The 14,638-nt window shown below is 41.1% G+C and overlaps 1 protein-coding gene across 1 annotated transcript in view; it reads left to right on the top strand.

Annotated features, from left to right (window-relative positions):
• The window catches only part of ITK (IL2 inducible T cell kinase), a 66,024-nt gene extending 58,978 nt beyond the window's left edge, over positions 1 to 7,046 (top strand). The window contains exons 16-17 of the mRNA XM_046666413.1: positions 1,089 to 1,246; positions 4,436 to 7,046. Coding sequence (XP_046522369.1) covers positions 1,089 to 1,246; positions 4,436 to 4,507 — 230 coding nt within the window. The 3' untranslated portion in view covers positions 4,508 to 7,046. The remainder of the gene's footprint in view (positions 1 to 1,088; positions 1,247 to 4,435) is intronic.
• Positions 7,047 to 14,638: the final 7,592 nt, after the last annotated feature.

Below are 14,638 nucleotides of genomic sequence, written 5' to 3'. Positions count from 1 at the left end.
TGACTGATGGAAGCATAGTAGAAAGGGTTCCATGAAGAAAGGGTGAGAAATTTGGGGTGGCAACCGGAGAAATAGAAAGTCCGATGGTCCGAGAGATCGGCGCCTGCCTCAAGGCCACTGGACTTGGTCATGCATTTTAAGGTTTTTGCCCTAATTAGCTGAGCTACTTTAAGCAAGTGAAGTAACCTCTTTTGGCCTCACTCAGTTTCTCATCAATGCATTACAAGGTTTGTATTAAGGCAATTGTTTTCAAACCAGGTTTGAGCAGAAATTCTGATCCCGAGGTCGGGGCTGGAGCCTAGGATCTGCCATTTGAACAAACTTCTGAGGTGATTTTTACTCAGATGTGTAGGGCTCATCCTTTTGGAATCTCTGCCCTAAGGTTCTCTGAAATATGCTTTGAAAACCGCTAGGTTAGGTGATCTGCAAGCTCTGTTCCCACTCTGACATCTATTAATATATCAGCACACAACAAAGCCGGGTGTGACATTTCTATGAGGGCGGAAGAGGAAGAGATTAAATCAGAGGTCAAAAATGGACAACCTGAAGACGTGTTTGCTTGGTCTAAATAGTATTTTTAAAAATCAAATTGAGTTTATATTTTAAAACTCTCAATTTATGACTTCTTTCTAAAAATCAGAAAATGTGGCAATCCTGAGCCCTCATTCCCATGTGCCATACATTGGCTGGAGCCAAATCACAGCTGTCCCCTCAAGACAGAACTTTTGACCTCCAGTTTTCCATAGTCCTCACTAGTCCCTATTACAGCCCACCTCATCCACTCCATTCATTTACATCATGTGTAGACATTAGAGTTCACGTCCTGTGCAACTTTTCGTAGTAACATTTGAGTTAGGTATAACAAAGGGCTGAGCCTGAAAGTTCTTCACCACTGGGAAGGTTGGGAAATCTCACTTCTTTAGAAATAGGACAAGCGTAACAAGCCACAGGTGTCCTGATATTGTACTTCCTGGGGGTAGGGACTTGAATCCTAATGCCAAGGAATCTGTGATTTCTAGACATAAGTTTGTTTATTTGCTATTTTTGAACTTTATCATAAGCTGTGCTGTACTCACCATTTCTTGTAGGTGTGCTGATGTGGGAAGTCTTCAGCGAAGGCAAAATCCCATATGAAAACAGAAGCAACTCAGAGGTGGTGGAAGACATCACTACCGGATTTCGGTTATACAAACCCCGATTAGCCTCCTCACATATCTACCAAATCATGAATCATTGCTGGAAAGAGGTCAGTATAGGAAGTGGTTTCCCCGAGTTATAATCTATGACTTCAGGGTCTGCCCTCTTTCCTAGAGAAAGGAACTCTCTTAGAGGATGAGACAGCAGGGATGACTAAAATAGATAAGCAGGAAGGTGACTTTGAGCATCTATTAACTAGAGAGGTCCCCCATCCTGAAAAGAGCTGGCAGTGACCTTAAATATTATTTGATTTGCTACATAATGTCAAAAACCATAAGCATACTGTCAGAGAGGAAGAGGGGGTGTGTTTTATCTATCTATGTGTCAAGATGTTCATTTTCTGAGGAAAAAAATCTGTATCATCAAAAAACCATTAAACGTTCATAAAGTTCACTTAGACTGTGAAAATACGAAAATGATTTAATTAAAGTTCATTTTATTCATGCAACAATTCAGAATGGGGAGCCAATGAGTCTGTACCCCCACCCCAGACGTCTCAGTTATCCCATGTTTGGATTACAGGCTGTGCCTTGAGTCACAACAGCACAGGTCTTAGATGTCCTTTGGTGAGTCAGAACATTGTAAATTTCAACGAAAGTCAAAAGTTCCTGAAATAACAATACAAATTCAGATCATTGAGGGGTAACATGGTGGAATTGAAAAAATACAGGATGCTTGGGTTTTGTCTCAACTTTGCCATTTTAGTCATTGACCTTGCACAATTTTCTGAACCTCTTTTCTCTTACTGGTAAGGGAATTAAATAATGCTTGATCTGTAAGTTCATAGATCTTTTATAATCAGACACAGAAAAACAAACAATAAAGATGTAAAAGCACAAAACAAATCCAATCCTCTTCGCAAGAATTAAATCCAATAGTAATAATAATGATAGCTGACATTTATTTAGCACATTTTTCTTTTTTAACTTTTTTTGTTTTTTGAAATAATAGACTTTATTGTTTACAAATTTTAGATTTACAGAAAAATTGAGCACATGGTACAGAGTTCCAATATACCCTCCTCCCCTACTAATAACATTTTGCATTAGTGTGAGATATTTACTCCAATTGTCAACCACTATGGATACATTGTTATTAACTCATGTCTATAGTTTACATTAAGGTTCACTTCCTGAGTTGTATAGTTCTATGAGTCTTAACAAACGTATGATATCATGTATCTACCATTATTGTATCATACAGAAGAGTTTCACTGCCCTAAAATCCACCATGCTTCACCTAATTATCCTTTCCTCCTTCTCTCCAAACCCCTGGAAACTTGATCTTTTTATGGTCCAAGTTTTGCCCTTTCCAGAGTGTCATATTGCTGGAATCATACAGTGAGCAGCCTTTTCAGATTAGCTCCTTTCACTTAGCACTATGCATTTAGGATCCCTCCATGTCTTTTCATGGCTTGATATCCCATTTCTTTTTATCACTGAATAATATTCCATTGTATGGATATACCACAGTTTGTTTATTCATTCACCTACTGAAGGACATCTTGGTTGCTTCCAGTTTTTGGCAATTATGAATAAAGCTGCTATAAACATTTGTGTGCAGGTTTTTGTATGGATGTAAATTTTCTGCTCAATTGGGTAAATACTTAAGTGTGATTGCTGGATCAGATGGTAACACTGTGTTTAGCTTTGTAAGAAGCTGCGAGATTGTCTTCTGAAGCGGCTGTACCATTTTGTATTCCCATCAGCAATGAGAGTTCCTGTTGCTCTGCATCCTCACCAGCATTTGGTGGTGTCAGTGTTTCAGATTTTAGCCATTCTAACAGGCGTGTAGTGGTATCTCATTGCTGTTTTAATTTTAATTTGCAACTCCCTAAAGACATATGATGTTGAGCACCTTTTCTCCTGCTTATTTGCCATTTGTATATCTTCTTTAATCAGGTGTCTGATCAGATCTTTGGCCTTAATTAGGTTTATTTAATTGGTTTATTTGTTTTCTTGCTGTTGAGTTTTAAGAGGTCTTGTACATTTTGGATATAAGTCCTTTATCACTTATGTGTTTTGAAAATATTTTCTCCCAGCCTATGGCTTGTCATTTCATTTTCTTAACAATGTCTTTGCAGAGCAGAAGTTTTCAGTTTTGACAAAATTCAATATCAATTTTTTCTTTCATGAATTGCGCTTTCAGTGTTGTATCTAAAAACTCATTGCCAAACCCAGGGTCACCCAGATTTTCCCCTATGTTATCTTCTAGAAGTCTTATAGTTTGCATTTTACATTTAGGTCTATGATCCATTTTGATTTAATTTTTGTGAAGGGTTTAAGGTCTGTGTCTAGAGTCATTGTTTTGCATATAGATGTCCAATTGTTCCGGCACCATTTGTTGAAAAGACTACCCTTTCTCTATTGATTTTGCTCCTTTGTCAAAGATCAGCTGACTTTACTTATATGGGTTTATTTACGGGCTCTATTCTGTTCCATTGATTTATTTGTCTGTTCTTTCACCAATACCACACTGTCTTGATTACTGTAGCTTTATAGTAATCAAGCTTTATATACAGCTTTATAGCTTTATAAACAGCTTTATAGGCAGTGTCAGCTTTCTGACTTTGTTCTTCAGTATTGTGTTGCCTATTCTGAGTCTTTTGCCTTTCCATATATAGTTTAGAGTCAGTACGTTAATGTCTACAAAATAACTTGCTGGGATTTTTATCATGATTGTGTTGAGTCTATAGATCAGGTTGGAAATAATTGATATCTTAACAATACAGAGTCTTTCTATCCACAAATGTAGAATATTTCTCCATTTATTTAGATCTTCCTGATTTCTTTCATTAGAATTTTATATTTTCCCTAATATAGATCCTGTGTATAATTTCCTAGATTTATACCTAAATATTTTCTTTTTTTGGTGTTATATAGCACTTATTTTATGATGCATTTTTATACATGATTTTATTCAATTCTCACAACAATCTTATGATGCAGATACTATTATTATCCGCATTTTACAGATGGCAAACTGAGGTTCAAAGAGGTTAAATAACCTGCTCAAGGTCACATAGCTAATGAGTGGTAAAGCTGAGATTCAAAAGCAGGCCATCTGATTCCAGAAAAGCTACTGCCAACAACAAGACATAATGGCCTCAAATACAATATATATGGAAGCATATTTAAAAATCAGCAGGGGCTATTGCTATTGAATTCTGGCTTGCTTTGGATTTAGCTGTGGCATACAAGTACAAGGAACTCAAAGAGTTCTTTTCTTCCCTCTCTAGAAACCAGAAGACCGACCACCCTTCTCCAGACTCTTGAGTCAACTGTCTGAAATTGCAGAATCAGGACTTTAGCAGAAACTCAATGGCAAGCCATGGGCTGCAGATCCTGCGTGGGGGAGGGAGGCCCTCCTTCCATAGAGCATTAATGGCTGCCACCAGCCCAGGACTCCCCAGAGACAGCTGGCCTATCACCCCAGTCCCTGAGCTGCCATGGAGGCAGCACCCTGACAGAGGCTGGCACCGGGCCACAGGCAGGAGGTTCAGCCGCTGAACTGGGAGTGGGGCCAGACCAGCGGCGATGTCTCTACCCTCCCTTCAGCCTCTTATCTCTTGTGGTGCACAAACCTCTATCTGACAGCTTTCAGGCAACACTTCTTGCACTTCTTCTTAGCGAAAAGGAGAGACGGGGGTTTGACCCCCGATTATTATTTTTATTGGTACTTTAAACATGGATCTAAAGTTTATGGTCAAAGGACATTTTACTTAGCCTGACAATACAGAACCCCAGGATACAGGGGAAGAGGAATGAGGAGCATGACTTTTTTTCGAGGAGAACTGGTGAGCTAATTAAGGTCAGAAGGAGTGAGCTCTGCCACTGAGATGCTGTCAGCCACAGCTTCCTGCCATGGAGGATGATGGGACAACGGCTCACACCAGAGGCCGGATATTCTGAGAAGCAGCTTTCTGAGGTTTTACTCGTAGAGTGCACTGCCACCTCTCTCCTTGAAGGGAGCATGATGAACTGGGATGAACAATTCTAAGCCCATGGTTGGAGCTCTGGGTATGTGGTACCTGGGCAAGAAGAGGGCATCTGATGGTGGGGTACCTACTGGTACAAAGAAAGGCCTTACATTGTCACCACTCTGATGCTCACCGTTAGTACCGAGCCAGGCAGGTGACTATGCCTCCCATTCTGCACTGAAGGCCTCTGCAGGCATCCTGGGAGGAATGATTACTTCTGAACACTGACTGACTGAGGACTCCGTTCTTGTGGCCTCCAGGAATCAGTCCCCTCTCTGCACTATTCCACCCTCATCAGCAGAGGGCAGCATTATGTTGGGCAGTGTGGCCTTGCAGAGAAATTGAAGCTTTTTAAGCTCAAGAGTTTTGCAACTTCAAGGTTGAGGCTTTGAAGCCTCCCACAATTCTAGGAGAAGAACAAGGGGTCTGTTCTTGCTCAAACTATCTGGATGGAAACTGAGTCAGGCACTGAGTTGCGTGCTTCCAAGGTACACAAAGATGCCTACTGTTGGCTGAGCGCTTAAATATGCAAAGTGAATATGTACTGAGCTACAAGGCTTACCTGTAGAATCTCAGTTCACCCTGAGTTCACATCAACCCCATGAGATAGTAGTATTATTTCCATTTTACGAATGATGGAACTGAGGCTTTAAAAAGCCAGGACACCTGCCAGAAGTGGCAGAGCAGGGCAATGTAGAGCCAGGATTCCAGCTCACATCTGTTTGACTCCAATGCAGTTTCTTTATTCCTACTCAACACTGTCTCCTACTGGGAATGAAAGGAATTGCAGATGAGATAAATACAGCAGAGGGAAAAGACAGAAAGCCAGTAAAGACTTCAACATAGCATCAGCAGCGAGTAATGTCACTCCTGCGTAGACACCTATGGTTGGGGGTGTGGCCCTCCAACTTGAATAGCATCTTCTTTTTCTTCGTCGGTATTCTCACCTTGGTCAGAGTTAATGACTTTGGAGTTACTCAGTTAATCAAGCCTTTGATTCACCCAACCCATGAGAGTCATGTTGCATGAAGCCATTTATAGGTGAGCTTCAAAGCAGCTTTAAAAGATTCTTCTGCAGCATATAAATGCTTCCTTTAATTATCATTCCAACTTTGAGTTGGCTGCAGTCTTCTTGAACACTTTGTGGGCAAGGGTATTCCCTGATGTAAGAGAGATTTAATTTTCCCACAGTATTCAGGTAAAACTCTTAGAGAAATTACTGGATGGTGATGCAATTGGCTCTCTCTAAATCATGTGACATTTTGACGGGCTGGAGATTCAGATGTATAACTTTTAACTATGATTATTGTGAAACTGGGAGCCTCAAGATAAAACTCTAACATCCAGAAGATGATTTTATTCAACTTATCCAAAATCATCCTTATTTACTTTCACGCATTTTGTACATTCTCTTTTGGAACCCTTAATTAGAGATAATTTCTGGAACATCCAGCCTGGAAGGAAAACATGGGAATTGACTGATTTCTATGGTCTGGTTTAGAAAATTCCCCTTACATGATATTATCTCATTCAAGCTCAGATTTGTTGGGGCCATAACCCAATATGTGAGGATAGTTAACCTCCCAGTGTCATATCCTGCAAAATGGGCTTCCTGCCTGGTTTTTTTTCCTCTCACATGAAAATGGTGCCATGTGGTCACAGGGAATTCCCTTATACAAGGTTTTGGTTCTATTTGGGTTTTATAGATTTTGCATTTTGTACCTTTTGAGACTATGTATTTATATTTGGATAGATTGAATATTTATTAGTGTACAGTCATTGCTAGTGTTCACAATAAAAATGTTACCAATATCCTTTACCCTTTGTAAAGCACACGAAGTTAAAGGTTGGGTGTAGCAAATAAAGCTGTATATTTTCATAAAAATGCTATATATGGCCTGGGTTCCATATTTATCCAAATGTCAAACAACCAAAAATTTTCCTTAAGTAAAAATGGTTACATGGTTTCCTGTTCCACAGACAAGTGAAGACTATATGTCCTTCGACAACATTTGTTCAACAAGTAAACATCAAATGCTTCTGACTTTTCTATGATCCGCTGGGCTGAGTGCTGCAAAAACAAAGATGAAAAGGGCTTTTTCAAGAATCTCCAGGTATGGTTGGGAAGGCAGACATATAAACAAGGATTCTTATAATAGAGCAATTAGAGCAACAACAGAAGTATGGTCAAAGAAGAGAAGAGCTCAGAAAAAAGTGATGGACTCTGTCAGGGGAAGGGTACCATCAGGGGAAAGTTACCATCAGGGGAAAGGTACCGTCAGGGGAAACTTCCTAGAACCTTGCTACTCATAGTGTGGTCCCTGGTCCAGCAACAGCAGTATGACCAGCTTGTGACAAATGCATATTCTCTGGCTTCACCCTGAGACCCACTGAATGAGAATCTGCCTTTTAACAAGATCCACAGGTGATCATATGCATATTAAAGTTTGGGAAGCACTGCTGTGGAAAACAATGTCTGACTCAGTTTTGAAGATGAATTATGTTTGGATTTATTTATTTATTTTTGCTAAGCAAGTGGACAGAAATAAGAGAAATACTTTCCAGGTAGAGGGAGAAAGGAAACAATGTATTGGGAAGCAATTATCAGTTTGCCATTGCTAGAGCACAAGGGGTGCGCGCGTGTGTGTGTGTGTGTGTGTGTGTGTGTGTGTGGTCTTGACAAGAGTGAGGATGATAGGACTAGGCAAATTGAAACTGAGGCTATAAATCCAGGCAAGGATAATGTTTTAAAAGACAAAAAAAGTTTGAACTCTACCTATAGACAGAAAAGATGTCATTGAGCAAGGGGAGAAGGTCAAATGTGCGTTTAAAAATATACTCTGGCTGCAGTGTGGTGAGTGGATTTGAGAGAGATGAAGCTGGGGGAAGAGAAACCAATTTGGAGATGATTTTTGCTTTGCTCCTAGTACCAAATTATTGTTCATATTCATTCACTGTCATCTGCTGTGTGGGTAACGTGGAAATTGTAATTCTGAGTTCTTCAGTCACAGTTGGACAGCAATGAATAGCTGTTCCCTTCCCTCTTAAAATCCTGGTGAAATAAAAGGATTATTACAGTTTCGGCGTGTTGAGTTCTCCCTGTACCTTTCAGTTAACCAATGCCCGCATCCACGGCAGGAGCCTGTTCATGCACCAGAGGACCACTAGGTACTGGTAAGAAAGCTTGTGGCTTCCACATGGTCCTTTGTGGGACTCACCTCTGGGCTTTACTCCCACTGACAAATGATCCAGATAGGAAACTTCTAAAATGGACTGGATGAACAGCTCCGCTTTTTAGAGGATTCATCCTGCAGACCCTACTCTCCCTGGAATCTCCCAATACACAAGTCCACCACTCTGAGGAAGAGACAGAACATACCCCTTTCGGCAAGGTGGGCAGTGTGTCTGTGTGTCAGCATGTGCAGAGGGAGCTGCGCATTTCCTGGTTAGAGGGGCTCAGAAAGGCGATCTGATCAGAGAGGGTTGGAGGTCAAGCTGCATTCGCACAGAAGGCACATGTTTTTACGTAGACTATATATTTATTTGCCGTGGCTTTGAGGCAGGTACCGGAAATTTGGTGCACTAAAGCCCTCTCCCCAAAGCCACCCCTTGGCAACAGCACTGTGTGTGTATGTTTGAGTGCATGTGTGTATCAGTGTGGGTGCATGTGTGTGCACGTTTATGTGTATGAGTGTGTCTTCAATGACTTTGAGATTCTCCCCAAGGCATGATGTGTAGTTGGCTTGTGAGATAACAGAATCATAGAAATACTGTTAGAAGGAGTTTCAGAGATGACTTATTTATTTTATGAATAGTTACCATTTGCCTGCCGTTGCTTGACACTGTGTTAGGTACATAGATGAAGAAGATACCTTGCCAGTTAGGGACCAAACACATCACACTCAAATTAGGATAATTCAAGGAGGGCTTATTTACAAAAGGACTGTTTAAAACAGTGTGGATCAGGTTTAGGAGAGCCACAGGAGGTAGTACAGAGGAAAATAACAGCCAAGGTGCAGTTACCACCCACAGTCCTGAAAAGATGAGGACAGGGAGGGGTCATTTTGAATGTGGAAGCAGAAAGTCACCTGGAGAAGGTTGACTTGAGAGGAGAGGACCTTTAGTGAGGGACAGAGGGAGCCCAAGGCAGCATCACAAGAAGGAAACCAGAGGAATAAATATGCTGACCACACTCTCTTCCCTTCCCCCCATCAACTGCTGGGGCTTCTTGTTGGCCAGAGAACAAGGAAGCCCTAGTAGGGTAGTCCACAGAGGTCAGTCTCCAGGGCCAGAGAGCAGGGTGAGAAGAGTGGAGTGGATCTGGAAGAGCAAAGAGAAGATGTCCAGCACAGACATCAACCCTTCCTGTAAGACACTCTCAAGTAGTAAAAAAGTCCAACACATAAACAAATACAGCTTATCCTCATTCGTACAGATTCCACATTTGCAAATTTTGTCTACTCACTCAAATTTATTTGTAACCACCAAATCAAGATTTGCAGCCCTTTCCCAGTCATTTCATGATACGTTCAGGCCCAGAGCAGTGAAACATTTGAGTCATTCTACACACATTCTCAGTTAAGGTTGAACAAGGCGATGGTCTGCCTTCTTGCTTCAGCTCTCATACTGTAAACAAGTGTCTTTTTCATGGTGTATTTAGTGCCACATCTTTTGCACTTGTGTACTTTTCACTGGTCATTTTGCTATTTAAAATGGCCCTCAAGCATAGTGCTGAAGTGCTGTCTAGTGTTCCTAAGTGCAAGCAGGCTGTGATGTGCCTTACGAGGAAAATATGTGTGTTAGATAAGTTTCACTCAGGCACAAGTCATAGTGCTGTTGACTGTGAGTTCAATGTTACGGAGTCAACGATATATATTAAATAAGGTGTCTTTGAACAGAAATGTGCATAAAACAAGGTTATGTACTGATCGTTGATGAAAATTTTGTGACCAGAGGCTCACAGGAACCTAACCCTGTATCTCCCCTGGGAGCAGTGGTTCAGCATTCACTAATTCTGTGTTCATGGTGACTTTATAAAACATAACCACCAAATAATGAGAATCAACTGTGATTACAAAAGAATGGTGTAGGTTATCTGATGGAGCGGTGGTCACAATACAGTGAGAGCACAGAGAAAGAGGTGAAAATACACAAGGGATCAAGGAGGGCTTCACAGAGGAAGTGACGTTTGACCTGTGTCTTGAAAGGTAAATGGGAGTTCCCAAGAAGGAGAAGGTCTGGAAAGACATTTCAGGCAGAGAGACGGGCATGCATAAAAACACATCTTATTCCACCTACTTCCATTGCATTATTTTTATGTTAGGACTGGGAGCCTTGAGGCTGAAAGCCAGCCAGCACTGACCACATTCACAGGGGAATTAGTTGAAAGAGTCAAGTGGATTCTGATTCCTCACCTTCTAGGTTCACCTCCACCCAACCGCTCTACACCTGTCTAGAGCTACTAAGGAATTTCTCGTCCCTTTTCATTTTCTCAGACTGATTGTAAGTACAAGTGTCCATAAGCTGAGACAAGCTATACATTCACTTGCTTTTCTGTTTTGTATCTCAAAGTACTTTCCCATCCAAGATGACGTTGGATTTCTACAGTAGCTTTGGGATGGACGTTGGGGCTGGAGGTCTCACTTGAAGAAAAGGGAAGTGATGCACAGAGAGCATGCCTGACGTTCTAGAGCTACATAATACAAGTGAGATTAGAACTCAGATCTTACTCGAAGGCTCATACCTTCTTCCTAGAGATCACATCAAAATTCAAGCCATGTTAATAATAATAACAATAATAATAATAATAAACGATCCCATTTTTGCACACTTAACAATGTACCAGACTCAGCTTAGTGTGTTGCATTTACCCTTTCATTTAATCCTCCCAGGAACCCAAGGGATAGGTACAATTATGATCATCTTACTTTTACAGATGAGGAGTGCAGGGCTCAGTAAATTAGAGAAATCATTCATGGTCCCACAATTAGTAATGGCAGAATGGGGGCTTGAAGCCAGACCTGTCTGTTCCAGAATTCCATGCTCCCAGTCGTTCCATGGGGCGCATTATAGGCCCACTCATGCTAGCCTCTGAGAATACAGCAGCACTCACCCCGGCTATGTTGTTGATTCTCAACCCAGTTCAGAATATGCTCAGACCCTCTTTACCAGTTCTTTTTCAGAATTATCGTAAATAATATTTGTTTAAATAAAGATGAAATGTTACTTGCCATCAAGCTGTGTGTAAAAGATCTGACCTTCAAGGGAGGCCAGCTCTCCAGAAGTTGTGGGAAATGAGCAAAGTGAGGGAAAGACAGCAGAGAAGGGAAGCAATGGGTTTCCAAATGGCCCAGGATGGAGCTGCAGTGTTTCAGCCACAAAAAGTCTTCAATTTTGTTTTTTTTTTGAGGAAGGTTAGCCCTGAGCTAATACCATCTGTGCCCATCTTCCTCTACTTTATATGCGGGACACTGCCACAGCATGGCTTGATGAGCTGTGTGTAGGTCCATGCCTGGGATCCGAACCAGCAAACCCCAGGCTGCCGAAGTGGAGAGCATGAATTTAACCACTATGCCACTGGCCAGGCCCCAAAATCCACAATATTTTATCTATAAAATAACAGGGTTACTTCTTAGGATTTTGTGAGGATTAAAGGAGCCATCCACATAAAGTGCTTAGCATAGAGGCTGGCCCCAAATAAACATCCAATAAATGTTAGTTTAGAAATATATGCTTTAACAAATTATTTCAGATTCAAAGAAGGAAATAAGCAACCCAGTTTCCTATGGAAAGTCCTCGGTCTGGCTTCAGTCACCTTGGGCAACCCTTCTTTTTTGGCCTCAGTTGTTTCACCTATAAAATGAGGCAATTTTGAGTAATGGTCAGGTTTTATCTAAGCAATAATAAATTGGGTAACTGACCATCAAGTTTCTCTTTTCCTGCTAACTACACAAATGTTAACTACACAAACCGAATGTGTGAGCCTATTGTAGGGAGCCCACAGCACAGAGGGATTTTTAAAAAATTTTTCTTTCCAACTCATACCCTTTTCCTCCTTTCTTTTAAAAAATTTATTCCTAATTTAAATTTTTTTTAATGTAATGTATCCATGTAACTTGCATAAATATGCTTTTAGAATAAGGTGGTGTATTAATGAATACGTGGATTCCGTTTGGGAGGGGGAGAAATGAGGCTGTGTGTGATTTTGGTTAAAAGCATAAGTTTTGGTTGCACTTGGGCAAGTTATTTAGCCTGCCTTAGTTTCCTCAATTGCAAAATGGGGCTAACAATTATATTTTCCTCACAGGATAATTGTGAATGTTAAATGAGATAATGCACTTGGTAAATGTTAGCCATTATTATTAATATCAGTATTTGTGTTTTCTCTCTCCAGAACCAATTCTTATGCCCATTCTAGATCCTCCACTGTTGGTTTCTATTGAAGCAGGGTTTGCCGATGGATTTTAAATAGAGACCTAGACGTCCTAAGCCACTTGAGGCTTTTCTAAAAACAAGGCAATATTGTCACACATGGAACCCACATTGCATGGGCCACAGCTTTGCAACAGGCAAAGCAATTCTCACCTCTAGCTTCAATCCTCTTATTGCTGATGGTGCAGCCTGGGGTTGGACATGAAGGAAATCTGAAGGCAGTAGACAGACAGCAACAAATTTCCCTGGAAACGTGCAAGCTAAGATTTCTTTCTTTTTTTTTTTTTTTGAGGAAGATTAGCCCTGAGCTAACATCTGCTGCCAATCCTCCTCTTTTTGCTGAGGAAGACTGGCCCTGAGCTAACATCCATGCCCATCTTCCTCTACTTTATATGTGGGTCACCTACTACAGCATGACTTGCCGAGCGGTGCGATGTCCACACCTGGGATCCAAACTGGTGAACCCCGGACCACGGAAGTGGAAAGTGCTCACTTAACTGTTGCACCACCAGGAGGGCCCCTAAGATTTCATTTTTGATTATTCATTCAACACATTTTTACTGAACTTCTATTTGGTACTAGTCTCTGAGGATACAACAGGGAACAAGACAGAGACATCCCTGCTTTCTTAGATTTTATGCTTTCATGGTGGTATGCAAGCAGGTATATAACCAATTACAACACAGCATAACACGCGGTATGATAGAGAAAACCCAGGGGCTAGGGGAGCATAGGAGACGAACCCTAACCTAACCCAGATGTGGAGGGATCATGGAGGAAGAGACATCTAAGTGGATACAAGAAGGATGAATAGAAGTCAGGCAGCAAACTAGAGAAAGGGTGGAAGGGGAGGGACACGAGGACAGACAAATTCCAAGCAAAATGCCCAACTTGTGCAAAGGCCAAACGCAAGAGAGAAGACAGCAAATTTGGGGAACTAAAAGCTTCCTGTTAGCTGAAGCATAGCAAGCTTGTTCACAGCAGAAGAGACAGGAGAGGTAGACACCAGATCACGAAAACCCCGTAGGCCATGATAAGGAGTTGGGACTCCATGGTGAGAGCTGTGGGGAGCTCGGGAAGTGCTTTCCGTATGAGAGGGGCCTGTCCTTTGCTTTACTTCAGGCGATTTTCCACATGCACAGGGACCCTGGAGTGCATCCCACCTACTTCACCAAACAGATGGGGAAACAGAGGTGAAGTGACTTGCCTAAGATCGCTTAGTTGCATAACTAGGAGCAAAAGGCAAGCCTCAGGGTTTCCAACACAGTGGTTTCAACCAGACCACATTGCTCCCCTTATAAGCCAATAGAATTCAGGGGTCAGGGAATTATTTTTGCCTAAGCTCTATCCAAATATATATGTCATCATCTTTTTTGTTTTTAAATAACTTGTTCCTGAAAAGTGAAAAGACCGGGAAGGAACAACAGGGACAAATATGTCTTCCAGAAACCACAATATCCAAAATGGTATGCCCTTTAGAATGAAAATCCAATCTCTCATTGTTACATATTTGTAATCACTGACACTTAAAAATCCTAAGGATCACAGTGGAAAATGGAAAATTTAAAAAAGAAAGGAAGAAAGAAACCTCAATTCTGTTTTTAAAGCCATCCTCCACAAACACCCCCACAGCTTTCTCACATGGTATCAGGGACAGAAATGCATGTGTGTGTGTCCATATATATATCTATATATATCTCTATATTATGATATATCTAAGTCATACTTTCTGAAATAGCAATTTAAATTAGAGCGGGTGATGTAACACCAAACCACAAAGGATCTTGAATTCTGAGTGCCTGGGAAGTGTCGCGAGATCAGTGAGGACAAAGAGTTTCACAAGTTCTTTGCTGAGACATGAGTAATGTGGCTCCTCTATAAATAGGCCCTGATAGGAATAGCTGAGTGATTAAATACAGATTTGTGAGCTCTAGCATTATTCACAATAGCTAAAACACGGAGGCAATCCAAGTGTCTATCAAAGAAACGACAGATAAGCAAAATGTGCATAAATGTGCAGTGGAATATTAT

The sequence above is a fragment of the Equus quagga genome, chromosome 7 (assembly GCF_021613505.1).
Source record: "Equus quagga isolate Etosha38 chromosome 7, UCLA_HA_Equagga_1.0, whole genome shotgun sequence".
NCBI classification, from domain to species: Eukaryota; Metazoa; Chordata; class Mammalia; order Perissodactyla; family Equidae; genus Equus; species Equus quagga.
The sequence above is the reverse complement of the archived record's forward strand: the minus strand, read 5'-3'. Positions and strand labels throughout refer to the sequence as shown.